At 41.5% G+C, this 27,877-nt stretch overlaps 1 protein-coding gene across 1 annotated transcript; it reads left to right on the top strand.

The window, feature by feature from the left end:
• TXNDC5 (thioredoxin domain containing 5) lies at window positions 1–27,877 on the top strand. The gene is made up of 10 exons (XM_082499368.1): window positions 1–267; window positions 5,384–5,533; window positions 8,295–8,400; window positions 9,696–9,792; window positions 12,142–12,257; window positions 16,587–16,673; window positions 20,528–20,701; window positions 23,558–23,640; window positions 26,897–27,026; window positions 27,654–27,877. Exons 1-10 carry the CDS (start codon window positions 41–43, stop codon window positions 27,774–27,776), a joined length of 1,293 nt encoding a protein of 430 aa, XP_082355494.1. The 5' UTR covers window positions 1–40; the 3' UTR covers window positions 27,777–27,877.

The following is a 27,877-nucleotide window of genomic DNA, read 5'->3' on the forward strand; positions in this document are numbered from 1 at the left end:
GCTGCCCGGGGCTTTGGCCGCTCGCTCTCTCGGCGCTGCGATGGCTCCGCTCCGCTCCGGCCCGGCCTGCTGGCGCCTCATCTCCTTGGCTGTGCTCGGCCCCCTCCTCTGCGGCCGACCGGGGCGGGCTGAGCCGGAGCCGGGCCCGGGCCCGGCGGCGGACTCGGACCCAGACCCGGACCCGCACGGGCGGCACCTCTACAGCGCGGAGATGCTGCGGCACGGCGCCGCCGCCGCCCCCCACTTCGTCATGTTCTTCGCCCCGTGGTGGGTATCTGGAGCGGCGGGGCTCGGCCCGGCCCGGCCCGGCGCTCTCCTTGCCCGCCTCTTCCCCCGTTGACGTGGCGGCGGGAGGCGGCCGGGCCGGCGGCGGGGGAGGCCTCGGGGTCGCGCCGAGCCCCAGCAGCCGGGGCCGGGCCGGGCGCCTTCCCCGGTGGCGAGGCGGGGGGGACACGCGTTAAATGGCAGGCGGGGGCTGCGGAGCGCCGGGCCGGGCCGGGCAGGCGGAGGTGAAGCCTGGCGTGTGCCTGGCTCGGGCCTCCGCGGCCGCACTGGCCCTGTCGGGGGCTGCAGGCGGCCCGCCGTGACCGCCCCCTTCCCCGAGGCCCGGGGCCAGCGGGGCGCATGGGCACCCGAAGCGTCCCCGCGGGCTTGGGCAGCCGGCAGAGCCCCCCCCCCCCCCTCTCCAGCGTGGGGCCTGCGGGTGAAGTCGCCCCGGCGGGCAGCGAGGGAGACCAGCTGGGGCAGCCCCGGTTCTGCTGGGGTGTCAGCCGGCCCCGGTCCCCGGCTGCTCTCCCTGTCCCTCCCCGGGCTCTCTTTCACCTCCTTCCTCGAGGAGACCAAGGGTGCGTGGCCTCGGTGTATGGCAGTAGTTGCGATTCGGTGACCGGCGCTTACCCTGTGCCCCCCCCCAGTCTCATAAATACTTTCATTGCAGAAATTATGTTCACTTTGCAATGGCGAAATTTAAAGATTAATTTGCAGTGAAAGCAATATAACGATAGCGTGCTGTGTCCCTGAGGCTGCAGGTGGCCGTAGCAGAGCTGGAGAGTTCTCAGATTTGCAAGAGACCTGCTGGGCTTTTGTGCTGGACTGGTATGTTTGACACAAGAGTGGTTGAGAGGAGTGGGAGAACAGGGCTTTGCTGGATGTTATGGCTGTCAAGAGGACAGTACTTCTTACCTCTGAGCCTTTCTAGGGTTGTTCATACTCTCTTTTTTTTATTTATTTTTTTTTTCTTCGTCCCCTCTACCTTTTTTTATCTGACTTGCTGATATTTAGTAGAGGTTATTGGGAGTTTTGTTGTTAGGGCTATTTGTTTGTCTGTTTTTTTTTTTTTAAGTTTTTTTTTTTTAGTTTTCTTAAATTTAGGTAAAATAAAGTTAAGGGAACAATGTGCAAAAGTTATGTTTTGATCCTAAGTTATCTGTTGGTACATGGTCTGTTTAGGCACACGTGAGTCATGGCGCTCTTTGAAATTAACAGCAGAAAAGGATTTCCTTTCAAAACTGAGGAACTACTACTTTTTTTGTTATTAACATCGACTTGTTTATGCTATACAAAAATGTTAAGCAAAAGCTTGAAAGAGCAGATGCTTTCCTTTGTTCTCTGAAGATCACGAAAGTGGAGGATACCTGACTTGCTGGTGAAGGACCTCTGCCTGAGAGTGCTGTAAGGCCTAAGTAATGCCTGTGCAGAGCAGGAGTGCTGCTGCGCTGTTCTGTTTTTTTTTAGGTGATAATGTCTGTGTCTGTCCACACTTTGACTGACTGTTTCAGAGGCATCCCTAAAACCAGATGAGCTTTTATCTTGTCGCAGCCTTCATACGAGACCCTGTGCCAAATGGATCGTTGCAGAGTCCAGTGTATGCTGCACATCCTCACCATGGATCAAAGAGAGTGCTGGCCTTGCAAGCTTGGACCATGATGTGCCCTTGGAGGGGCTGAAGATCTCTGCCCAACTCAAGCGTGAGGGAGCTGCGTTGTTTCCCAGACTTGTTGAACCTTGTCTGGACATTCTTTCCACCCTTAGCAAGCCTCCTCCAGGTCTCTGGGTCTTGGTTTCAGGGCCCTTGGTCTGGATTCCTGGCTCCTGACAGGCAGCAACAGGGCCAGGTATAAGGTCCAAGGGGAGGAGAAGGGCAAAGGGAACATCCCCGTGCTTGAGAGAGGTGCTTATACACACAAGTATTTTTATCATCAGTGGGATGAGGTGGCAACCCGACAGCCCTGGACTCTACGTTAGAGCGTCTTGCCCTATTGCTAGGTGATGTTAATGTGCTAATCTCCTAATGCTTCTCACAGAGGCATGTGTTTTGGCGCTGCTCCCTGTTGTTACAAGGGAGAAGCCTGGCAAACAACCCAATATTCAGCTAGGATTGTCTTTCAGATTGCTGTGGATGCTACTAATGTTGCATCGTCAGTGTTACCAGTAAGAGTTGGGTTAGACAGAGCTCACGGAACTCTTCTCTTTTGAATTGTGGAAACAAATGTTGCTGAGGGCTTTGTTTCCAGACAACAGCGGTACACAAGAGGTCCTACATTTGTTTTGAATATTGTGGGCTGCTCCAGAAAGAGAACATTCCAAGTCATTGACCATCAGATGTCTAAGGTTTTTGATCATGCAGCTGTCCACCTTGGTAGCTACACTTGACAAGGGACAGAACCATGAGCAGGTTACTGTCTTGGTAGCACTAGATATTCTTAGGATATTGGCCATGCCAGTTGTGTGTCTACAAAGGAAAGAGGTTCCCCTGGTTTCTTAGTTGGAAGTAATCTCAAATGAGTAGTTTAATTGCTTTATTTTGACCGTTGCAGATCTTTTCAACATATGTGGTCTCTTGGTGAACCTCTGGAAGTCCACTGAGCTGAAGCAGATTTGATCACCAGGGTTTGTTGTTGAATTGAACTCTGTTGACGGGATTTTGTCTTAGTTGGATTGTTTTGTGCAGAGCGAGACTGGTCCTGTGCTGCTTGTACCGTTACACCTGTCTATCCCAGGGTCTACCACCATTTTTAATTGGATAATGGTTTGTACTATATCTTGCTGTAGAGCCTCCCTTGCTAGCTGCAGAGCTCAAGCTCTACTGGTGGCCTCCAGAAATGTTTGTGTTCTTCACTGACTGCAGAGGGCTTATCAGTAATTGTAGTTTTGACATATATGGTCCTTATGTCACTGCCCAGCAAGTCCACCATCCAGTTTTGCGCATGAGAAATGCTGATACTGTGGAAGGAGCACTGACCTGTCAGCATGAGGTAGAGCAGCCTGCTACTCTGCAGATACTGCCACAGCAAAAAAATCTCCAGGCATAAGCACTTGTGGCATGCGGTTGCTCGGAGTTAAAATGTGCAACCTATCTGCGAAAATAATGTTCTTTTACCCATACCTCCTGATGTTAGTGGTGAACGAGAAGTGGGGGGTTGTTTTTGTTTTCAGAAAGGTGGATCTTTCCTATGGACTTGTTAGTCTCCTTTGGATCTTTGTTTATGTTTGTAAACAGAGATTATGAATGCCTGCACCTTCCTAGCCCTGGTAGGGAAGGAAAAGCAGGGTTTCCACCATCCCCAGTGGTAGAACTGGTTGCTTCTCCAGCCCCACTGATGTAATGTACAATGCAATGTTCGTACCAACGAACCACTATGTGGGTACATGGGGCTAAGGGAGCCATGTGATGTTGTATCATCTTGCCCTCTTTATTTTTGACTTCTCTGGTTTTATATATTCTGCAGTTACACCTTTTGAATTTCAGAAAAAGTATATTGGGGACTGTCTTGTCTTGTTATTTCCTTCTGTGTAACACTGATTTTTTTTTTTTTTAAACCAGGACTGATAAACTAGTTGATTACTGATTCAGATATGAGCATTTTTCCTGCTTTATTTTCAGTTTTTGCTCATACAATCTGAAGAAGGAAGGGAAAGGGAAACTTTGTGTATAGCAGAGATTACAGTTTTAAATATGGACGAGGCAGCTCTGTTCTGTGCTGAAAAAACAGTGGGTTAATTACATGAGATTTGCTTACCTAGTTTTCCATGCTCTGTTCTTTAACACCAGTCAGTATTCATTTGGTGTTTAAAATTTTTGCAACTGCTAGGGGAAGGGACCAGGGAATCCAAAATCCTCCTCTTAATTCAAGCTTCGTGAAAAAGTTGACTATGGAGGGACTTAAGTCTGAAGTTAAATATTTAAGGCATATTTAATTTTAGTTATAACACATTATATCCCTTTGCAATGACAATTCAGAATAAAGTTCATATGGGAGGTTGTATTACCCTGCATAGTAGGAGTATGTGTGACCCACTATGACTGACTGTAACAGGACCTTATTAAGGTAGGAAGATGTTCTTTAACATAAAGTAAATATCAAGTTAATTTTTTTGCCTTACTGATATCAGGATACATGGAAAAGTGCGAATCCTTGCAGCTTTTCTACTAGTGGACTTAAACAGTTGTATAAATTGACTGTTTTAAATTGGAGCAACTTTCTCTGAAGTCCTAATGGTGTTTTAATTGTTACTTACAAAGTACACTGTCTAAATCATGCCAAGGGTAATAACAGCTTTCATACTGTCAGATTGAGAATGTTTTCTGTTAATCCAATTATGTATTTTTAGATGCCTTGGAGGGTTTGCAAAAACAGCCATTAGACAGAAATGAAAATCCATTCCTTAACATTTTTCATTGTAGTTACAGAAATAAGGTATTGCTATAATGACTGGAATGACTAGAAAAACAATGAGAAGAATAATAGCCATTTTCTACTTCTGGTGAGCTGATGATGTAGCAACTGTATGAGGCCAGTTTTCTGTGTATATGCAGATATAATTAGTTGATAGTGTGCTGCTGGGGCAAAGCACGGTATGGGAGGATTTTGAGAAAGCCTGTTCAGAAATCAGTCCTGATGAGTTTCATGACTTGTGAGTTACAATTCCTGTGACACATACAAGCACAAATGACCTTACAAAGAGGCTAGAAACCATTACCTTCTTACCTTCTGCTAAAATGTACAGTACTTTGAAATGTTAGAGTGGAAAAGAAAGCTTGAGAACCTCGTAGGATTTTTCTAGGAAGCTGGAAGACTGAGAATGCTTTTCTTAATAGCCTCACTAACTTCAGGGTGCGTTCAGTAGGCTTTGTCATATAAAAAGATAAGTTCTCAAAAAGAAGTTCTCATCTCTTGACAATTTGTACATGAGATGTGTTTGGAGCGTCCTGTAATACTTAACAGTATTCACTGTTGCTTAGTGTAACAGTGCTGGAGTATGGAAGCTTTCTCACTAACTATTCGTAAATTTATCAAAATCTCTGCATATGTCTTTTCCATAGATTCATTCCACTCTAAACACGAGCAACTATTAAGCAAATATCTTGTTCCTTCTGTCACAGGTGTGGACATTGTCAGCGTCTCCAGCCAACTTGGAATGATTTGGGAGATAAATACAACAACATGGAAAACCCCCAGGTCTATGTTGTTAAAGTGGATTGTACTACCGATACTCCACTGTGCTCTGAATTTGGCGTCCGAGGATACCCTACGTAAGTATAAAAGGATGTCTGCTCCTATTTCTTTCTTTTCTAGTTGCCCGTGATCCTCTGCCAATTTCTTGAAGCTAACTTCTCAGCTATATTTTTGTTGGGTTTCTTTGTGGTACTTCGGACCTCGTATGTTCTTTTTAAGCCTTTTTACCATGTTGCCAAGCATCATGTGATATATACTACTCTTACACTTTTTTTTTTTTTAAAGAAGCTATTTTAAGTCTTGGAAGATGGCTGTGTTTAAATGAAGCCCAGAATTGTCCTTTTCTTTTCTCTGAGAGTACCTCCTTCTCAAGCATCATTATACAGCTGTGATACGCATGATAGAGCAGTTCTCTGGTAATAGTACTTTTAAAAATAACTTGTCACAAGTTTGTCAGTATACTGCACCATTCGTAATTAATGTATAGGTGATCTCTTAAATTTTTGAGTGAACTCGGTGCTCATAAAATGTTAAGTTAATAGTATCACTTAGTGTAGCAGCGTTGATGTCATACAGACTTTCTCTAGGTAATTTTGCTTATGTTGGTCTAGGAGAAGTTCATTTGGAGTTTAAGCTTGTTAAACTTACCCGGTTACAAAGGATGTATGCCTTACTACCTCTAGAACATGATCTAGAGTATCGATGAGAGGTCAGCCTGGAGGGTGCTTTTGGGTTAGACGCGCACGCTCCCTTTTTAGATACTGAAAAGGCGTAAAGGGATTTTTTTCACTTGTGTCTTCTTTAAAGCTTCTTGCAAAAATGGATGTGATCATTTCAGCTGCTTTACTAATTACTTGTCTTAGTGGGGATAAGTGGAGAATGTGATCATCTGTAGCCCTTCCACAGCTTGTATTTTTCAGTTTCCTTCCCTTTGCTGTGTCTAGAGTTACTGCTGACCCCAGCAATGGCCTGAACTTGACATATGCTCCTGGCTGCACCCACTTTGATGCAAATGAGTGCGACTGAGTAGAAGTTGAGAGTTATAAATAGCAAAGTCCTTGTTGAAATAGGAATTGTCCTTAAGGGTAATTTGTGGCTTGGTTCCACTAGAAATACCAAGAAACAATGAATATTACAACTCTATTTTAATATCCCCAAAAGTGAGCATTGGTCATCTTTGTGTGTTTGAATAGATTATATTGTGGTGCTGTTTCTTGTAAAATTGAAAAAATGGCAGAGATTTTGAATAAGAGAGAAAAGAAAAAAAAAAAGAAAGAATGGATGTGTAATGCTTCCCCCCTGCCCTCCTCTTTAAGGTCATTGAGTATCTAGGAATAGTTAGTGCTTGCTTTCATCTACTTGAAAAGTATAAATGATAAGGCAGTCTGCTAGTTGTAGAAATATAGAGATGAAGGGGGATTCATGATATCAGTTCTCTTCCTGTCTGAGTCAGTTTTTAACTGGCCTGTTTTTAAAAATCTCCAACAAGGGAAATTTCACAGCTTCCTCAGGCACAGAGGGATTGTCGCAAGTCCAGGATGTGCTGGTCCCTATGCTGCTTTTCCAAACACTCATCAAAGGAAAGGCTGCATCCACTTTCCATCCCCCTGAGAGTAAAACTGACGGAGCAGGTCCCTTTAGTATGGTTGTTGCAGGATTATTTGGTGCTGCAAAATACTCTCTCAACTGAACTAGAGAAAACTTACCCTCATTTGAAGAAAATAAAGGTGCGGCTGGATCTTTAAGCTGATATATTCTTTTTTTTTTTTTTTTTTGCTACTCTTCAGAATTATTGCCATGAAGTGCATTTTAGATGTTCTGTTTCATTTTTGTTGTTTTTTTTCTTATTACGAAGTTGCTCCCCCCCCCCCGCCAAAATTTGGACTTTCTATCATCACAAGGAACATTGAAGAATACCTTAAATAAAAAAAAGACAGTGGGAGCTCCTGTCTCTTTTGAATGTATTTGCATTATGTGTTTTTTCAATACTTTCATATGTTCATTTTTTTCAACTGTGGAACAAGAAAAGAGAAAAAAAAAAACATTTCAAGAAAAAGAAAAAGCAGTACTAAGCGGCAGCTTGGTAAGGGGAACTGAGGGCCAGGTAACAGGTAACTGAAACTATGATTTGCTTTAAAACATAAGACTAGGTCAGAAGTTGATGCTGCCCCTTTACCAAATATATTTCCAACTTTAACTTAAATATTTTTAGTAGAAGTTTTAGGTAGTTTATGGAAATGTTTTGATAGCAATTATTAAATGTTACAATCGTGAAGTCTTGAATCCCTACAAGCAGTCACTTATCTTCTTGTCCTATTGACTTGTTTCAGCATGGTTTCTTTATCAGTTTAATGCCACATGAAAAGTCCTACATTCCAAGAGCAGTCAGGGAACAAAATGGGAGAAAAAAAATCCTGGGAAAATAAGCATTGGATATTTTTCCTTTGGTGATGGAGGGAGGTGAACAAAACAAAATTGATACTTTTTGACAGACTGAAATAGGATTAACAGGCGTAATAGAACTGAATGCTGCAATGTTTTATTTGCTCTTGCTTATTGATCAAAGTAAGATTAGGCTATGTTGATTTTTAACATGGTATTTCTTTTTGCTATTTTAAAAATCTCCTTTAAAAGCTTACATGGGAATGAAAAAGTGTCCTAAGTTCTAGCGATGACCTTTTAAGTTGAGGGAGTTGCCCCATGCTGATGTTAATAATCGAGAGCTGTTACTGCAGCCTGAGCTGCATTGCTGTGGATTAGCAAAGCGTGTTGGCTTTCCAAGAATGTTTCCGATGTGAAAATTTTTGCCTCACTCTTTTCTACATTTTGATCCTTTAGCCTAAAGCTGCTTAAACCTGGTCAAGAACCTCTGAAATACCAAGGCCCTCGGGACTTCCAGGCACTGGAAAGCTGGATGTTGGAGAAACTAAATGAGGAACCATCTGTAAGTGAAAAGGAAATAAGGAAATATTCCCTTCTGCAGACTTGCTTATCTGTCATTTTTGTAAGTTAGGTTTCATTTTCCAGGAGGAAATCTGCTCCTGAGAATAAAAGTCAGGTGGCAATAACAATATGGAACAGCTTCCACATAAGTCGTGATAGTAATTAAAACTGTCATCCTGTGACCTGCCCTTTGTTTCCTGTATTTAAAACTATAGTATGTAATGCAGTTTTTAATGTTTAGCATTTTCACATTTTACGATACAGTTCTTAGTGTTAATTCAGTTGGCACCTGTAGACCATGTGTTTCTAGAATAAGAAAAGCAATTTAGTTATAATACGTTATAAATTGCATTTGTGTTGGGCTTAATTGTCTCTTAAAACATGGATGCCACCTTTAGCTCAGTTATTATCTGATAATGTTCTAGCCTAAAGAAAGGGTTTGAAATAATCAGTTAAGCTAGTACCATCACGAGGAAAACCCTTAAGTTTAGAGGTAGCACTTACATATAGTAGCCAAGTCTTGCCTAAAATGAAATTTGTGATTGCCGTTTCTAATCAAGATAAAGCTTTAGTGGTTGCTGAACCACAGTTAAAACATGATTATATTTAAACAAACATGGTATTTTTAATAATTCAACATTAAATGCTAAACTGTTTTAAGAGATGTACTTTGAGGTTCTTAAAAACAAAAAAAATAATCTTTCCAGCTCTGACCCTAGTATCTGTAAAGTAGTCACTTGCTTTTGCTGAAGTGCCAGTGGGTTTACTGCAAGTTATACCTATAAAGTGTTTGCTTTTTTGCCATTGTTGCTGTCTTCATGGAGCCGTTAGGTCCCTCTTTCTGGCATCAGGGGAGCAGAAAATAGCTTTTTCACTAGCTATTTTTAAGTAACCCAAAGACCCCTGAAACTGGTGTGGTGGTGGCAGATGTGGCTGTGTGATGCTATGGAGGAACTGTTATGTAATCTAAGTCTATTAATATGTGGTGATGTGATGAATGTCATGGCAGTTACTGTGCTCTGTGACTATAATACAGCACAGTGAAAGCCTCTCTTATTCCAATGGCTGTGATTGACAGCTCTTTTATGCGTGGTAGTCTTTTTCACGTTTTGCTTTCAAGTAGTTGTTTGTTGGGAAACATTAGATACCTAAGACAAGCTAAATTAGAACACTGCTTTAGGAATGTGAAGTTTCAGGGTACAGGGTTTACAACACTAGCACAGAATGGTGTGATACAATCATATATTATGTATTTACTGTATGAGACAAATAAAAGGGTAACTTTTCCATTAATAGGATTCAGAATCTGATGTGGAACCACCAAAAGCCCCTGAACCTAAGCAGGGAATGTATGAACTCTCGGCAGACAATTTCAAGATGCACATAGCAGAAGGTAACGTTTTTTCATAAGCAGGAGATGCTTGCTTACAGAGACATCAGTAGTGAGAGGTCTGCAATAGAAATGTTAGTTTTCAAGCTACCTCCTTCCCACTTCTGTTTTCCAGTAATACCTAGTGAAAGAGGATGAAACAACAGACTGTAAAAATGCAGTAGTTTAATTACATATTGCATACCAGAGAAAGTTTAAGAACGGCACTCCACTCAGAAGGCAGTAAAACTAAGGCCCCTAATTACATGTAAGAAGCTAGTGGGGCTTGCTCGACTAAACTCTCTCTTTCCCTGAGTTCCTTGCTCAGTCACAGCAAGCCACTCGCTTTGTGTTTTTGCAAGTCCCGTTTCCTCTTTCCCTAGGTGCTGGCTTGTTCATACTCCCAGGCTGCTGTTCTGGATAATTATAATCCGCCCGCTTCCTCCCCCCATCCCATTCCAATCTGGCCCCTTACTTGATATTGTTTAGCTTCCTTCCCCCAGAATTTAATGTGGGCAAAACACTTCACCTGTTTGGCCATTTTAAAAAAAATACTATGTCTGGAAGGTTTAAAATTAATACCAGGAGTGATACCTAACACGGGAAATTTCACTCCCCACATGGTGGGTTTTTTAGAGAATGAGCAATATCTTACAATACAAACTTTGGGCTGCCTTAACAACAGATGATCCTATCATCTCTATCAGTTTTCCTAAAAAAAAAAATTAATAATAATAAAAAAAAAGCTGTATTAAGTTAACTGTCTGTGCCCATGTGATTCCACCAGTGAGGCAGATACTTGAGCTTCTTAAAGTAACTATTAACTGATTAGAATATTTTCAAGAGTAAAAGAGCGTTTTGTGCAGCTAACTTAAAATTTCCCAGCCTTTGTGGCTTAACACAGAATTACATCAAAATTCTTCATGGATTCTCTAAGCCACCAGGGAGGTGCTAAGCACTAAACAACCTTACAGTTTGAGAAGATAGTTAGGTTTAGTGTATGTGTAAATGTTTTAATATTTGTGTTGTAATATTTTTATTATGTATCCATTGGCATTCATAGAAGAGACATTCTCATGGTCATATCTTATGGATGAGCAGGTTTATGATCATCTCTAAACCTGTTGTTCTCTCTTGACTTCAGTTACAAGAAGTGTGGCGCTTAAATTTAGCGGGAGGCTTAGCAGTTCCAGCTGGAAGGTTGACTTTTGTTCTTAAAAAGTCTCCCTTTAGCTTTTTGGTGCTCCAGGGCAAAAATTTTTTTTTTTTTTTTTTTTTGTCGGGTAGTAGAGTATATCAGAGTACATGGTATAGAATAGCTTGATTTTTGACTGGGTGTTCTTATTCATTTATGAGAAATTCCAGTTTGCAGTTTGCTTGACCAAAGCAAAGCATGTCGATCAGTTTGAAAGTCTTTCATGTGCAGACCAGGCAAGTTAGAGAACACTACTACTGCAGTTTGCATTTCCTAGTTATTTTGTGACGTCTTTCCTCTGACCTCCTTTTGTGAACACGCCCTCAAACTAGAAATGAATTCTTGAAGTATCAGCCCCAAAGCATCTTCAAAAGATTATGAATAATTCCGTTAAAAAGAGCTTTCCTCCAGTTGCTAGCACTTCCTTCAAATTAATTTGATTTTTTCCTTGTTTTAATTAAGTTCATTTTTATTTCATATTAACAGAGCATTGCCTTGAGGTGTGCAGAAGCATGCAGCATCCTGAATTAATAGTAATCTTAATTGAAGGAAATTACATATTCTGGTACTCTGCAATTAAGATTATACTTTCAAATGAAACATTAGTAGGAGATAGTACAGAGACTCTCCTCTTTACAAAACACTGCAAAAATCTACTAAAGGCAGTGATTTTTTTGAATAGTTGACATGAAAATACAATGAACAGGGCAGAAAAAGAATGGAAAACTGAACAAAATTATTTAGGTAGTTCATGGATTAATGCAGTAGTGTTTCCTAAGAAATGTTTAAGTTGAAGTCTAATACTTTCATTTAAGCTGTTAAAAATATGTGTTCCTTGGTGGTTCTTTCTGCTCTGTAATAGGGCAAGTGATTGACATGGTAGAATGAGACACTGTAGCAAATGGTTAGGTTAAAAATATCCGGTTCAATATCTCATTTGTTGGCTTGAGGTTGTGAAGCTGTTTGGATTTTCAGGGAAGTTAGCAACACTGTGGGACTGCATAAAACCTAATTGCTGAAGTATTCTGTCCTGGCCTTTGATTCACAGTGTTTCCTATCTTTAACTCAGGAAATACCATGATAAATTCGCAGTCTGAGATCAGTACCTAGTCTTTAATCACAGCCAAATTCATTCCAAATGAGTTAAATCTTTTTTTCTTTTCCCTTTGACTTAAAAGGTAATCACTTTATCAAATTCTTTGCCCCTTGGTGTGGTCATTGCAAGGCTTTAGCCCCAACCTGGGAACAGCTGGCTCAAGCCTTTGAGCATTCGGAAACTGTCAAGATTGGCAAGGTAGGTGAAGTGCTCTTAGCCTGTAAAATGTGGTTTGTGTGAATGAACGTTTCAGCCAACTATCATGCTTTTTTCATGCTGTGATTTGCAAATAACAATTGTTTTGTTTGTTGCCTCTTAAATCCTTTTATAGTCATAGTTTCTATTTTAATTTTGGGATGGTTATTTTTTTCTCCCACATCCATGGTTGACAGGACTCCCTCATTTTAAGCAAGGATTTGTTAGAAACAGTTAGCTTCCTGTTTCAGAAAGGGCTGGGAATAAGCCTAATACTTCAGATGCAGGGAGTAATATTCTGAGATTTGTTTTTTATTATGCTTCCCCTTTGTCAGAACTTGATAGACTTCAGTATTTATTTTGAGTGGGAAAGTGACTTCTAATTTGCTCTTTACAGCACTGGATTCCTTAGCAATCTTTAGACCTACAGGACTCCTTATGATAAATTATTTCTTGGTTGGGTTTTGGTTGTTCATTTTTCCCCTCTTTACCCCCATAGAACTTCCTAAAGGTTTCAGGGGGTCTTCTGCCTTAAAAACTGATATCTTGTCCTGCTTTACTATTTCCCTTAGGGTTGATAACCAGGTTCTGTGGTGTATTTACCATGGGAGCTTGTTACTTGTACGTGGAGTGACTTCTGTGCAGAGGTATGGAGGTGGTCTGGCAATTGCAGTTACTGGCTTTATTTGCTGACCCATACCTAAGTCCAGGTGGCTCATGATGTGAATCCCTCTGTATTTGCCAATGGTGGAAGGCTGACTGGACTCAACTTCCACGTCCTTAAGCTTTCAGAGTGGTTCCACTGATTTGAAAGACTGCATAACAGTTAGCAGTGTTGTCAGTCCTGCAGAGGGACAAAACCTTGGCTATCTTCTCTGCACTTTCGGCTGTTACTAGGGTTGATGATCTTGACTTTGGGGTTTTTTTTATTTATTTATTTTTAATGCTTTTGAAAATTGCTAATTCAGGAATGCTAGACAGAACAGGTCAGCATAGCTGAACTTTAGAGCAGACTTATATATACACACATAATTTTGAGACCTGGTGGATATAAAATTAGCTTCCTTCTGAGAATAAAATATCAGAGGCTATTGTTCCTTTGATGCTGTCTGTACCAAATGTTGCATCTGCTGATTTGCTTTTTGAGAACCTTGTTTGCTGTCTGATAAAATCTTTGCTTAGCTTAAGTATCTTCTTGAAGTTACCGTTCTCTGATACATAGAGAAAAATAAACAAAAAATTTCCAAAATTTCTGTTCTATTCAGTTGTCTGTTGTGTTCACAGTTACTGTTGCTGATAGTTGCTATTTAATAAAGCTGCTAAGATTTGTCTCAATGCCTAGTCAATTTTGTATAACTGTATACCATGTGAAACTATTTGGAACATCATAGAATCATAGGTTTAAGTTGGAAGGGACCTCGAAGTTCATCTATTTCCAATCCCCCTGCCATAGGCAGGGACACCTCCCACTAGACCAGGTTGCTCAAAGCCCCATCCAGCCTGGCCTTGAACACTTACAGGGATGGAGCTTCCACAGCTTCCCTGGGCAACCTCTTCCAGTGCCTTACCGCCTTCAAAATGAAAAATTTCTTTGTAAAATCTAACCTAAATCTAGCCTCTTCCAGTTTGAAGCCATTCCGCCTCGTCCTATCACTACATGCCCTTGTAAAAAGTCCCTCCCCAGCTTTTCTGTAGGTCCCCTTTAGGTACTGAAAGCCCGCAATAAGGCCTCCTTGGGGCCTTCTCTTCTCCAGGCTCAGCAACCCCAACTCTCAGCCTGTCCTCATAGGAGAGGTGCTCCAGCCCTCTGATCATCTTTGTGGCCCTCCTCTGGACCAGCTCTAACAGCCCCATGTCTTTTCCATGTTGGGGGTTCCAGAGCTGGATGCAGTACTCCAGGTGAGGTCTCAACAGAGCAGAGTAGAGGGAAAGAATCACCTTCTTGACCTGCTGGCCACACTACTTCAGATGCAGCCCAGGATATGGTGGGCTTTCTGGGCTGCGATTGCACATTGCTGGCTCATGTTGAGCTCCTCATCAGTCAGCACCCCCAGGTCCTTCTCAGGGCTGCTTTTGATCATTCACTGCCGAGCCTGTATTTGTGCTTGGGATTGCCCCAACCCAGATGCAGGACCTTGCACTTGGCCTTGTTGAATTTCATAAAGCTGGTATGGGACCACCTCTCCAGCCTGTCCAGGTCCCTCTGGACGGCATCCCTCCCTTCCAGCATGTCCCCTCGCCACACAGCTTGGTATCATTGGCAAACTTGCTGCGGGTGCTCTTGATCCCACTGTCCATGTCACCAACAAAGATGTTGAACAGCACCGGTCCCAGTACCGACTCCTGAGGAACACCACTCGTAACTGGTCTCTACTTGGACATTGAGCTGTTGACCACAACTCCTTGAGTGCGACCACTCATCCAGTACCTTATCCAACAAGTGGCCTCTGTTGCATCCTTGTCACTCCAATTTAGAGACCAGGATATTGTGCGGGACAGTGTCAAACACTTTGCATAAATCCAGGTAGATGACATCAGTTGCTCTTTCCTTGTCTACTACTGCTGTAACCCCCTCGTAGATGGCCACCACATTTGTCAGGCACGACTTGCCATTAGTGAAGCCATGTTGGCTGCTACCAGTCACCTCCTTGTTTTCCATGTGCCTTAGCAGAGTTTCCAGGAATATCTGGTCCACGATCTTGCTGGGCGCAGAGGTGAAACTGACTGGCCTGTAGTTCTCTGGGTCTTCCTTTTTTCCCTTTTTGAAAACAGGGGTTATGTTTCCCCTTTCCCAGTCAGCAGGAACCTCACCAGACTGCTGAAACTTCTCAAATATGATGGAGAGTGGCTTACCAACTTTGCCAGTTCCCTCAGGACCTGCAGATGTATCTCATGAGGTCCCATGGACTTGTGCACCTTCAGGTTCCTCAGGTGGTCTCGTACTTGATCTTCACCTACAGAGGGTGGTTCTTCATTTTCCTAGTCCTCGCCTTTGCCTTCTGCATCATGGTCAGTGTGGCTGCAGTCTTTGCCAGTAAAGACTGAGGCAAAAAAGTTGTTGAGTATCTCAGCTTTGTCTCTATCCTGGGTGACCAGTTCTTGCGTTTCCTTCTGGAGAGGGCCCACATCTTCCCTAGTCTTTCTTTTTTCGCTGACATACCTGTAGAAGGATTTTTTATTTGTCTTGATGTCCCTGGACAGATTTAATTCAATCTGGGCTTTAGCTTGCCTAACCTGATCCCTGGCTGCTTGAATAATTTCTCTGTATTCCTCCCAGGCTTCCCACCCCTGTTTCCATACCCTGTACGCCTCCTTTTTACTTTTGAGCATGTCCAGGAGCTCCTCGTTCATCCACGCAGGCCACCTGGCTTTTCTGCCTGCCGCCTTTGTTGGTGCATTGGTCCTGAGCTTGGAGGAGGTGATCCTTGAATATTAACCAGCTTTCTTGGGCCCTTCTTCCCTCCAGCGCTTCATCCCATGGCACCATACCAAGCAGATTCTAAACATGTCTTGGCTAAGATTGTAAGTCTGTAAGTAAACAGGAAACAACTGTTTGTAAGAAGGTTGAACCATGACCTTTGTGTAATCTGGGGGAATAGTGTCTTAACAGTGATACCTGCCCAGTAGGATGCTGTTTAATGTTTAGAATTGATCTTCAGTGATCTGGCGCGAAGTGTTTCTAATGTAAAATTCAAAATCCAAGTGCTGTGGCGAGCAAAGGCTGCAATGCTTAAGTTATCTCTTTTTTTTTTTTCCTGCTTCAAAAAAGATTATAAACTAATAAATTTACAGATTTGTTTATAACATATTAGAATTGAATGTTGCTATGCACTTGGAACTTCCTTTGGAGTAAAGTTAACTTGCTAGCTGTTGACATGTCTTCTGAAGTCTTTAAAGAGTAGTCTTTTAAGAAATGGATGAGCCAATATATCTTCACTTTAAAGCTCTTTCACGTTAGTGTTTTGTGTCTTTTTGTCCATCCAGTGATTTTATTCACTGAGAATACCAAGTACTTTTTAATTGGAATATTTAATTATGTCTTCATTGTTCTTTGTAACTTTTACTACTACTTTCTATCTGTACCTCCCTCCCCGATCCCTCCTAAAAAAAAAATCAAACACACAGCCTCCTAATTATACAACCAAACCACTCTTTGGAAGGCAGACATAATCATTCTTAAGATGGTACTTGGTACTGAGTTTTGCCAAGCCATGTATTGCTTGTTCCTGTGGGGTTTTTTTCTGAGATTTTAAACATAAGGGAGGCTATGATGTTTGTTGTATGTTTATTTTATGCACTGAATAGCTTATTTTTTTTTGTTTCAAAATGTAGGTCGACTGTACCCAGCATTATGAAGTCTGCTCTGAAACCCAAGTTCGTGGCTATCCCACACTCCTCTGGTTTAGGAACGGTGAAAAGGTGAGTCTACAAGCTCAGCAAAAGATCAGACCATTTTTTTCTGAATAATACTTGGGCTATGCCTGCATCCTGGGGGAAAAAAAGATCAAACGAGCATATATGAAAGTCTGTTTGTGACAGAAAAGATGTTGGAGGTTCAGTCAGGTACTGGAAGAGGTATACTTTGTCCACAGATAAAAGTTAAAGTTTTTTGCTCTTTGTGCTCTGCAAATAACTGGTATGATGTTCATAAGTCCGTAAGCAGTATCTCCAGTTATGCTACTGTGCGAGAGAATTCTCAGTTTACTTTACCTTAATACCTTACTTCCTATGGAACACAAAAACATAGATGAAATAGAAATAATAAGAAAGTACGTAATTTTCACAATTTGTATCAGAAGGTTCTCATGTGCAAGTGGTGCCTATCTGCTGAGTGATGTCTGAGTGATGAAAGTTTTCCTTCTTATAAACCTGAACACTTCATATGACACTGTGAGTGAGAGTCCTGTGGGCGCAGTTGATATCTTTCCTTGTAGCAATTCAAAGAATTACAATATTCTGAAGTTACGGGGAAGTAAAACACTTATAAATATGTACATGAACAGCAGCAAATAAGCATATTATGAATAGTAGTGTTACTTGTCATATGTTTTGCACTTTCAAGATAAATTAGATGTATTAAATGGATATTAAAAATAGGTCTGCAAGTAGAGAACCCAAGATTCCTCTTTCAGCTCTTACCTACTATGTTTGGTTTGGGTTTTTTTTTGGGGGGGGGGGGGGGGTTGCCCCATTCATCTTACATTCCTTTTTGAACATCTACATTATCAGAGATTTAAGTTTTGCTATTCAGTTCAGTTTAGTGGCTGTCACTTGGGGCAGTTTTCTGTGACTCTAAAGAGCAAGTGGCCATAAGTACATACCAGTGTATGTGACGTTTGATATCAGACACCCCAGGGAATTTAAATGAAGCAGCACCTGCATTTTTGAATCCCAACCTGATACACTCAGGAAATACACAGCCTTGTTACTGCTCGAACAGTGGTGCCTGGCACATGTCCGTAGCAGAACTGGAAAGTGAGGGAGTGTTCAAGTCAAACATGGTGGCATGTCCAAGGTTAGAGGTGTTTTCAGTTAGTTAAACTTATCTCTGTGCGGCATGAGTCAAAAGAACCGGAAGTTTTCTGCTGTATCTCCAGAATGGTATTCCACCAGCTTTATTTTTATTTTTCAGATAGCTACAGATGGCAAGATACTTTGCCAGAACCATACTGTCTTGATCTAGAAAAGTTAGCTGTAGTTGTGTCTGATGACACAAAACTGGGAGGAGTGGCTGACATGCCAGAAGGATGTGCCGCCATACAGCGTGACCTGGATAGGCTGGAGAGTTGGGTGGCGAGAAACCTTATGAAATTCAACAAGGGCAAGTGTAGGGTACTGCATCTGGGGAGGAATAACCCCATGCATCAGTACAGGTTGGGGGCTGACCTCCTGGGAGAGCAGCTCTGTGGAAAGGGACCTGGGAGTCCTGGTGGACAGCAGGATGACCATGAGCCAGCAATGTGCCCTGGTGGCCAAGAAGGCCAATGGCATCCTGGGGTGCATCAAGAAGAGAGTGTGGCCAGCAGGTCGAGGGAGGTCATCCTTCCCCTCTACTCTGCCCTGGTGAGGCTGCATCTGGAGTATTGCGTCCATTTCTGGGCTCTCCAGTTTAAGAAGGACAGGGAACTGCTGGAGACGGTCCAGCAAAGGGCTACAAGGATGATTAGGGTATTGGAGCATCTCTTCTGAGGAAAGGCTGAGGGACTTGGGTCTTTTTAGTCTAGAGAAAAGAAGACTGAGGGAGGATCTTATCAATACTTAAAAATACTTAAAGGGAGGATGCCAGGGGGATGGAGACAGTCTTTTTTCAGTGGTGCCCAGTGATAGGACAAGAGGTAACAGGCACAAACTTGAGCATAGGAAGTTCCATCTTAACATGAGGAGGAACTTCTTTACCTTGAGGGTGGCAGAGCACTGGCACAGGCTGCCCAGAGAGGTTGTAGAGTTTCCCACTCTGGAGACATTTAAAATCCTTCTGGACGCCGTCCTGTGCAACCTGCTGTAGGTGACCCTGCTCTGGCAGGGGGGTTGGACTTAGGTGATCTCCAGAGGTTCCTTCCAACCCTGACCTTTCCATGATTCTGTGTTTTTCTCAACAAGCCAGATGAGGGTGGTTTAGGGTTTTTTTTTGACCCTATGTAATTATTGAAGTTTGAGTTGCTCGGAGTTATTTGACTCAAGAGTGTGGTGAAAAAAAGTCAGATCACTGCTGTTGTATTTGGTAAAGCTGAATCTCAGCCATTAGTCTGAACAATATATTTCTGTTGACATCAAACTGGCTTTTCTCCTTGGCAGTGTGGTATTCCCTGGTGGCATACTGCCACCAGAATCGCATGTTCATTCGTGGGCTGATACAATATATTTTAAAAAAAGACAAAACAATCCCAACAGCTTTCCAATAATCTGACCCAGAAATTCCTGGAAATCTCTCTGGCTGCTATTATACTGTTCAGTAAGCGGGGGAAGGCGGAGAACTGCTTGAGCCATCCAGCCTTGTTGTCCATATTACCATCATCCCCTTTGTCATAACCGAAGTCTGGCATCATACCATCCCTCTTGGTTAGGTGCAGCAGAAACCCTGGGAGGAATAATGGGCACTGACCCTGCCCTGCTGAAGTGGATACAAACAAGCAGGTACAGGCTTCTTGCATCATCTTAGATTAATTCCTTTGTGATTTAGACCCAGTGTGGGAAAAGTGGCTATAGTTACATGTAACATTATCAATGACAAAACAAGGAAAATGTGTAGTTCCAAAGATACATGAAATGGTTGAAGAGGTTCTTCCTTTCAACGTATCGAAGATTGTATGCTGTTTCTTGAAGAGCATTCCTCATCTGTGAGAGGAGATACATCTTGTAGCCCACACCTCATGGGACCGAAACCCAAGAAGTCTATCCGAAATGGATGTCTAGTGTCTAGAAGTGATGATCTGTCTTCTGAAGAGAGAAATTGGTACTAATTTTCGCAGAGAGCGCTGAGGGAAATCACACAAGAGCCAGTTGGGCCAGAGATGGCCAACAGTAGATTCGAGACTTGAAGCTGCTCAGAGGTGTTCTGATTTCTTGTTCCCTAGAGTTGTGAAAGTCCCTCAAATATGGGGAAGTACCTAAGGCAAACTGTGGCTTCTCGAAGATGTGGCTGGTTGAGAGTTTCATGTGCAGGCTCAAAAATGTGACTTCATTTTCGCGAGAGTGGTGCCACAGCAGGCAGCTGTTGTCTCTTGCTCCCAGGCGAACTTAGGCGCCCAGAGAGTATTGCCTTACTGTTTGGGTTTTCCAAGGATGTGTGACAAGCGTGTGGGCCAGAGGAGCAACTGTGCAGTCACACAACATGGGAAGTCAAGCCTTTCAGCCCTGTCAAAGCACTGACCAGAGCTCTCATGGTAACAGAGACCACCACCAAACAGTGATCGGTAGTTTATTGTTCCTTGCGGTAGCTTTAGGTTCAAAAAACTAAAACCTTGAAAATGCTGAGTGAGAGGTGAAGGTCAAAGTTGAAGAGTTTCTAAAATTTGCTTCTACGTTTCTAAAATACCTTTAATTTCAAGGAGACCTTAGATTGTTTCCTTTTGCTACAGAAGAATCTATGGCAAATCCTGAAGATGTGAAGTGAATGGAAAGCCATGGAGAGGTTTAACGACTAGATAATCATATTTATTATGAATATGTTTACACTTGGCAATCTGACTTTTTTGGTGATTTTATTTGCTAATTATTTATTTGCTTGATTAAACTGCATGCACTCACTTACACAAACTATGTGGTAATTGTAGGGTGACCAATACAAAGGGAAGAGGGACTTCGATTCCTTAAAGGAATATGTGGATTCCCAACTACAGAGCTCTGGGAAAGAGCCACCAGCAGATAAACCTGCTGAAGCCCCACAGCCACCCGCAGATAAACCCGCTGAAGCCCTGCAGCCACCTGCAGAACCCACCCGTATTGAGGTAAGTGCTCCTGCACTCTGCAGCGGTATTAAAAGTTTTTAAACTCTTTCAGCAGCATATCTTGAGTCTTCCATGTGTTTCTCTCTCTCTGATAGCTTGACAATTTCTAGATGTAAACTGCACCAAATACTTTCCTGGTTATTTTTTTAGTAATTAAGGAGTGGAATCAGACCATAAATCCTAGTGATACTTTTACTTACCTGATGAATTGGAGAAGAAAGAAAATCCGTCTCCTTTTTTATGGCTGCAGTAAGTTGTTTAGATAGAATGGTGTAAATGTGGTCTTTTTTGGTCTGTGGAACTCCTGGCACCTCAGTCCGTATGACAGCGTATTTCATTGCTATGGAGATGAACATTTCTTGCAATATTCTCACTTGAACCCAGGAGGATGTCAAGCGCTGCTAAGCCCCTAAAAAAAGGCAGGGTCCTATACTTTAAACTATCTGCAGAAACAACAAACAAGCAAAGATTATGAAGACTGATCTAAATATGGCAAGATAACACATCCTGTGACAAGAAAAGTCTGTGGCTTTGGAGGCTTATTCTAATCCTGGTTGTAGGAGCCACAGGGGTTATGAATGTTGCCAAGGAATTGGCAGGAATAACTTTATCACCTTTGCATAGTTGTACTTCATGTCATTTAGTTTTCTGTCTTTCAATCGCTTGGTATTTCATCTGCCATTTTTCTTGTAGCTAATGTAAAAATGGTGAGATTGAGAAATTAGGGATGGTTTTTAAGCATACTTTTTCATGAAATGTGGAAAACATACTAGAAAATAAAGAACAGTCATTTACCCTCCCTTGTGCTGTAGAATGAACTTATGTAATTAAAAAGCATCAATATGAATAATATAAATACAGTTTATATGCAGCTTCTCAAAGGACAATGTTACCCTTCCCATTTGACTTTTCCAGCGGCATCACTCATCTTGCATAAAGGAGCTCACCAAATATTATAGACAATATAGATTTGCAGTTTTCATACCCCTCAAGTTTTTTACTTTTTTTTTTTTTTAATTGACCTCATATTTGGAAGATCCTAACAAGTTGGTGTTAGTACAATGCAGAAAGTAATTAGTTGTCTTTCTATTTTTATAGCAATAACACAAGCCACATGGGATGCAAGTTCCCACTTACGCCTTGCGTGCATCAGCACACATACAAACAGGAAAGGATTGTGGGGGATTTTTTTTGACAAATAATAGTAGACACCATGTAGGACTCAACTTGTCTTTGTAACTTTACATCACAGCTTTAGGTGCCACCATTTCTTTTTCACTCATCTTCAGACAGCTTGGTTTCATTTGTGTTTTCATGAATTTTGGATCAAGAGGCTAGCTAGTCCATGTAACCAGCAAACACTGACTGCCTTTACCATCAGCAGCCCACACCTGGTACCACTGGTGGCAAAAGCAATGAGTTCCGACTCCAAATTTGTGCCCCGGTGTTAAGCACCTACGTGGATTCCTCCATGTCTTACATGGGCCAAGGCCCTTTTGTGGATGCTGTACTTTTATGTCTGAGAGATGTCTCTCCTGCCAGACATTGCTAAAATGACTCATAAATGATCTAGATGGATTAAGGTAGAGCGACAAGCAGGCGCTCAGATTGTGATTGCATAAAATGTCTTTTCTTGAGAAACCAAGCTAAAATTGAGCTAAACTTATTTTTGTGGTTATAAAGTTCGCGTTGCTATTCTGATAGTAATCTACAGATCTCTAAAATTTGTGTTACTGTGTGGATCGTGGGGAAGAAGTTATTTATGGGGTTTTCAGATTTGGTATCTTAGATTGTAAATGATGTTTCAAACATCTGTTTTAGATATCCATTTAGGAAATTCAGAATAGAAAAATATGTATTTAATGCTCATTTTTCTTCATTTAATTGTTTCCAATTATTTAATAATTAGAAAGTATAATTTCTAATTTCTAAATAATTCTTTAGAGGTAATAACACCAACTTAACAAAGTAACTTAATTTCATGAACTAATACTTATTTATGGAAACATTTAAAGGTAGTGGATAATTTATAATTTCACGGTTCTGTTTGGCTTCTCTTCATAAGACTCTTACTGGGTCTAAAGTAGAATTGGTAATACTGTCAGTTGCACCCTTGGTTTTCTTTTGCCTTCATTTGAATTTGAAGCTTTTATCGGCATGAGATTTATTTATTTTTTTAATCCCTCCCATCCTTAAGGTTCTCACACAAAAAATGAAGCTTGTTATGGTTCTGTGCTCTCATACGAGACTGTCTGTAAGCAATGTGCTATCCTCCCGTCACTCCCACGCCATTGCTTCTGATGTTATCAGGAGGAAAAATTCTTCCTGGCATCCATGCGAGTGTGGTGTGGTGATGTCCTCGTGACAGGCAAATGCATGTTTCTGGTAACAGTTTTTTCTATGTATGTAGTGCATACATAGCAGAAGGAGAACAGCTGTCAAGACATCATTAGTATGCCTTGGATACCTCATTAAACTCTCAGGTGGCCATTATGTGCTTTAAGCCAACTCTGTCAGGATTGTTCTTGAAACATTTGCATGACAGTGTATTAAAATGAAGGTGATTTTTTCCCAACAACTAAAAATTTGGATACAGGCAAATCCACTGAAAATAGGGGTGTTTTGTTTCTCCAATTATGGATGAAATTCAGTGTGAAATATGCATTTCTCTACATCTCTCTAGGGGAGGAAAGCAGCTGAGAGGTAAAAGTGAGGTGTGCTGCTGCTACTTTTGTTTCTAATATCAATAATATTATCTTTTCCAGTTTGAGTTTCCCTTTCAGGTAGCTAAAACCTCATTTGGCTGATCTTATATATATAAAAATGTGTTGACTTTTTTTTTTTTTTTTTGAACAGGCTGCAGTGCTCTCTCTCTCTGAAAAAGACTTCGATGCAACCATTGCTACGGGGATCACCTTTATTAAATTCTATGCTCCATGGTAAGAAGTTTGCAGCTGTTGTTGTTCAGGATTATTGCTGGTCTAAGCTGTCAGTGCAGTAGTTGCTGTCGGTCTTTGAGTTGTGTGTAGTTACTGTATTTGTTGTCTGGATCTAAAACATGAATTAACAGAATGAAGAATGTGTGCGTGGGCAAGAGTTACAGCAAAAAAGCTCAATCTGTTTTAGCCTTCTTGGGATGCCTGTCTGTGGAAAGGCTGACAGAGAAGCTTTACTGTGTCAGCCTCCAGGTAATGCTGGGGAACAAGGAGAGCGATAGCTTGCTTTGCTGGCTTGGTGTGCTCCTGTTCCTTGATTAGGGTAAGGTGAGGGGAGCGTATCATCAGTGTTGAGAAAGGAGAGCGTGCTGGCCTTTGGGCCCTCTCCTCCCACAACCAACCTCTCTTGGAAGCCTCATCTTAGCACCTGGAAATTGATACAGACTGTTGACCTATGGATAATTGGCTGTTACTCATCAAATGACTGACAAAAAAACCTAATTTGCAGAAGTGACAGTTTTGAGATGTTCTTAAGAGTATATTCCATGTAATATGTTCTTATAGTGACCCAAGGTAGGAATGTCCAGTGTAGATGTAGACACCCAATGGAAAGTACTGGGGGAAAAAAGTAATGTCCTATCTGGCATCTGCAATTACTGGCATATCCAGCAGAGCCTGGTACCCGAGCTGGGGTAAGACCTCAGTACTACAAACTCGTAGAACAAATCCTTACCCCCTTTTCTTACTGTTCCCTTTCTAAAAAGAAAGTTTTACATTTCTCTATTTGGTTTATAGACTTCATCTTATTTGTGCGTGGATTGAATTTAATGAAACTTGCATTCCATCTTTCTCATCCATTGCCCAGTCTCTTAGCCAAAAGAAGGAAGCCTAGCGTAGGGGGAGAGACGAAAATTAAGCTGTATTGCACTGTGTGAAAGATAACACATCTTTGATTTCCTCGCTAGCCATCCCATTAATGCAGTATATAAAATATAAAAAGATCTTTTGTTTGTGGTGGTAAAAGGTCACCATTACAAAGCAATACAAGCAAATGCAACTCATATTGAAATGTGCTCAGCAGTATCAAAATATTGCAGCTTCACTTTGACCGTGGGCATGAATGTGTTTCTTATTGTAGGCAAGAACTACCAGAGACAGTTTCATTTTACGTAATCTCAATGATGCAGTCTTTTGCAGTGTTGTCACTCTTTTTTTTACCGCAGTGTGGTTTGCTGCTTGAGTGCCACTGCTACGCTCTTTTACATCTGAAAGATCTGCTTTTGGATGTGAGCAAGTATCTGCCACCACTGTGTTAAGAAATACCCTGTCCATACACACACCACCACCACCATCACCACTCCCCCTGACGTGTACTGCTCACTCTTCACTCCCTTTATCTTCTCTGTGCACTGTGAGGGACTGAGATTGAATCTGTGCCTGTGCTGCTACTACGCCACCAGCAGAACTGGCTGGTAAATTCAGTTTACACCTGTGCGCAAAGCAGCTTCTAGTCTGATTTCTGCACCCAGGGCTTGTTGGCATATGTAGGAGTTCATTATCTGAGAATTTTTTTCTGAAAAAGTTTGAGATGAAGAAATTCTCCCTTTTTAATTAACTTTTCTTAATAATACTGCACTACAACCATCCTCTCATCTCAGGAAATTCTAAGGGGGTGTTGCTGGATCTCACAGATACATGATCTATGTTGGATGGCAGGCTGAGAAATGGTGGCTCAGGATGCAGAGAATCAAGTTCTTAAGCCAGTGCGTGCTCCCTGGCTGCAATGTTCAGAAAGTCACCATTTAGGAAAATACTTCCTATATTTATGTAGCTGGTATCCTAGTTTTAGCTCTGAAAGTTAGGCTTGTGTATACAGTTGTAGTGCTCTGCATATAAATGACCTTTTTCTCTTCCAAGTGGATTAGCTTATATAGGGCTCAGCAAACACTATTATGTTGCTTGCTAGTTCTGTCTTTCAGTTAGTTTTGGATAAATATTAATGTTAACTTGCATAGTAAGCATAAAATCATCCTCTTATAGTAGTTTTTGTGCGTGATCAGAAATGCTTTTATACTGTCACTGTGTGTTAACAAGGTGGTTTAAATATACACTGGCTTGTATTAAGAAAACTTTTGCAGAGCCATCTTTCATTATTTTTGTAAATGCCCTGATCCAGCCTCGAGGCAATTGCGGGGCTGTTTTAATAACCCAATTAAGGTGCAGCTGGTTTAGAATAGAATGAGCAAGGCAGCTTTAAAGTCTAAAGTGCTTTGGGAATTCTTCTTGAAGGCAGTAAGAAATTCAAGTTATGAACTTGGCTGAGCCAAGTTCAAAATATAAACAAAATTAATACTTTACTACAGTTCCTGCCATTTTACAATATCATTTTCTCTCTTGACACTAGTGTTTCATTGTGTGTACTCCGTGGACCGCATTCTCAAGTTACTGTGGAGACATAAGGGAATAAAATAGAAATAGGCTTTTTGGTGTTGTGGATGATATAACTGGAATGATTCTCTATTTAATACAAATCAGAATAGGGCCTGATTTATTTTTTTTTCCCCATCTGCTAAGTGAAGCATATTGACTATCAAACAATTCCATTGTGGATCTACCTGAAAGTACAGTGGTAGTGGTTAAACTTCAAAGTACCTTCAGTGAAAAAGTGCATTAGACTACTGGGTGTTTCATAAAAGCAGAGTCTGTGTTGACAAATGCCTCTATTAAAACTGAGTTTCCAGCATTGAGCGATGCTACCATTGGTCAAGGAGGCCGTTACGAACTGGAAGAAATTTAATAGTGAAATTAAAATCTCCTTTAAATAATTAAACTTGGGCTATGTAGCTTTAGCATAACTGGCATATGCTACCTGAGAACTTAATTTGTAGTACAGGCTTTCTATGCCTCACTTAAAACATGTTTGTTTCTAAGCAGTCTTTTTTTTCCATTTAAACATTCTCTGCACTCATCTTTATTTGGCTTCATATTCCTCTGTAGGGTAAAATGTTAATGCACTGACATGCAGAATACCATTCCAGATGAGACTAATGAAGGCCAGAAACTACTTCAGTGCTTAACTTACATAAAAATCACTTGTTTTCTTAGCTCATTTACTGACATAATAGTGCAAGGGAGTTGAAGGGCCAAATCACTAGGGGATAGGAAAGGCAGCTAGTTAAACTTACAGCCATTGCAGCAAGACAGTAGAGATAAACTGGAAGGTATATCTGCTAAACAAATCTCTCTCTTTTGTTTCTAGGTGTGGTCACTGTAAGAACTTGGCTCCAACTTGGGAGAACCTTGCCAAAGAGCAATTTCCAGGTTTGACTGATGTCAAAATAGCAGAAGTAGACTGCACTGTGCAACGTAACGTCTGCAACAGATTTTCTGTAAGTGTGAAAGATCTGAAATGAACGGGACAGTATTGTGTACCAAATGTTAGAGGCTCCAGCGTGCAGCTGAGCTGGCTGCTGCATTGCGGGTGCCTGGTGACAGTGCAGCTGTGTTCTCCATTAGCCAAAAGAAAGAGGTAGTTCAGAGCAGCACCTGCTGATGCTGTTTCTTTCCTGGACTGTTCAGACTTGGTCATTCTCATTATTAGATAAAGTTGAAGAAGTCCCTAATTTAAGAAGCCTCCCTCTGTGAAAGCATCAAAGCAGTCTTGTGGTAGCTGATGGCAAAGCTCTGTTCCTAGAGAAAAAAAGATGTCTTTTAGTGCTGGTAGTGCTGGAGCTGCAGTTCTCAGCTGCTGATGGAAGAGCCTAGAGGAACATGTATTATCCCATACAGCTTACAAATGTTCAGAAATTGCAGGTTGGCATTGGAAGTTCTGGTGCGGTGTTGGGGTTTGTTTGGTTTTTTTTTTAATTAAAATGGCTTACTGTTTTAGAGGGGTTTGGTGGCTTTTCAAAGTCAGGTGAATATAAGTGAAACTTACCCGTGAGTTTGGACATTAGTAACAAGTTTTTTTTTGTTGTTTGGTGTTTTTTTTTTTCGTGTCTGTGTGTCTTTTGAAGGTACGGGGTTATCCTACTCTTCTGCTTTTCCGAGGTGGAAAGAAAGTCAGTGAACACAATGGAACGAGAGACCTTGAATCACTGCATAGCTTTGTCTTGCGTCAGGCAAGGGATGAATTGTAATAAAAGTCTGGATGCTCCGTCCCTGACTGTCTTTGTACAGTAGCTGAGGGATTTCAATCATTGCTAATTTTCAAATAGTGTATTTGGGGGTGGGTGGGGTG

This window comes from Vanellus vanellus (genome assembly GCF_965231255.1).
Source record: "Vanellus vanellus genome assembly, chromosome: 2".
Taxonomy (NCBI): domain Eukaryota; kingdom Metazoa; phylum Chordata; class Aves; order Charadriiformes; family Charadriidae; genus Vanellus; species Vanellus vanellus.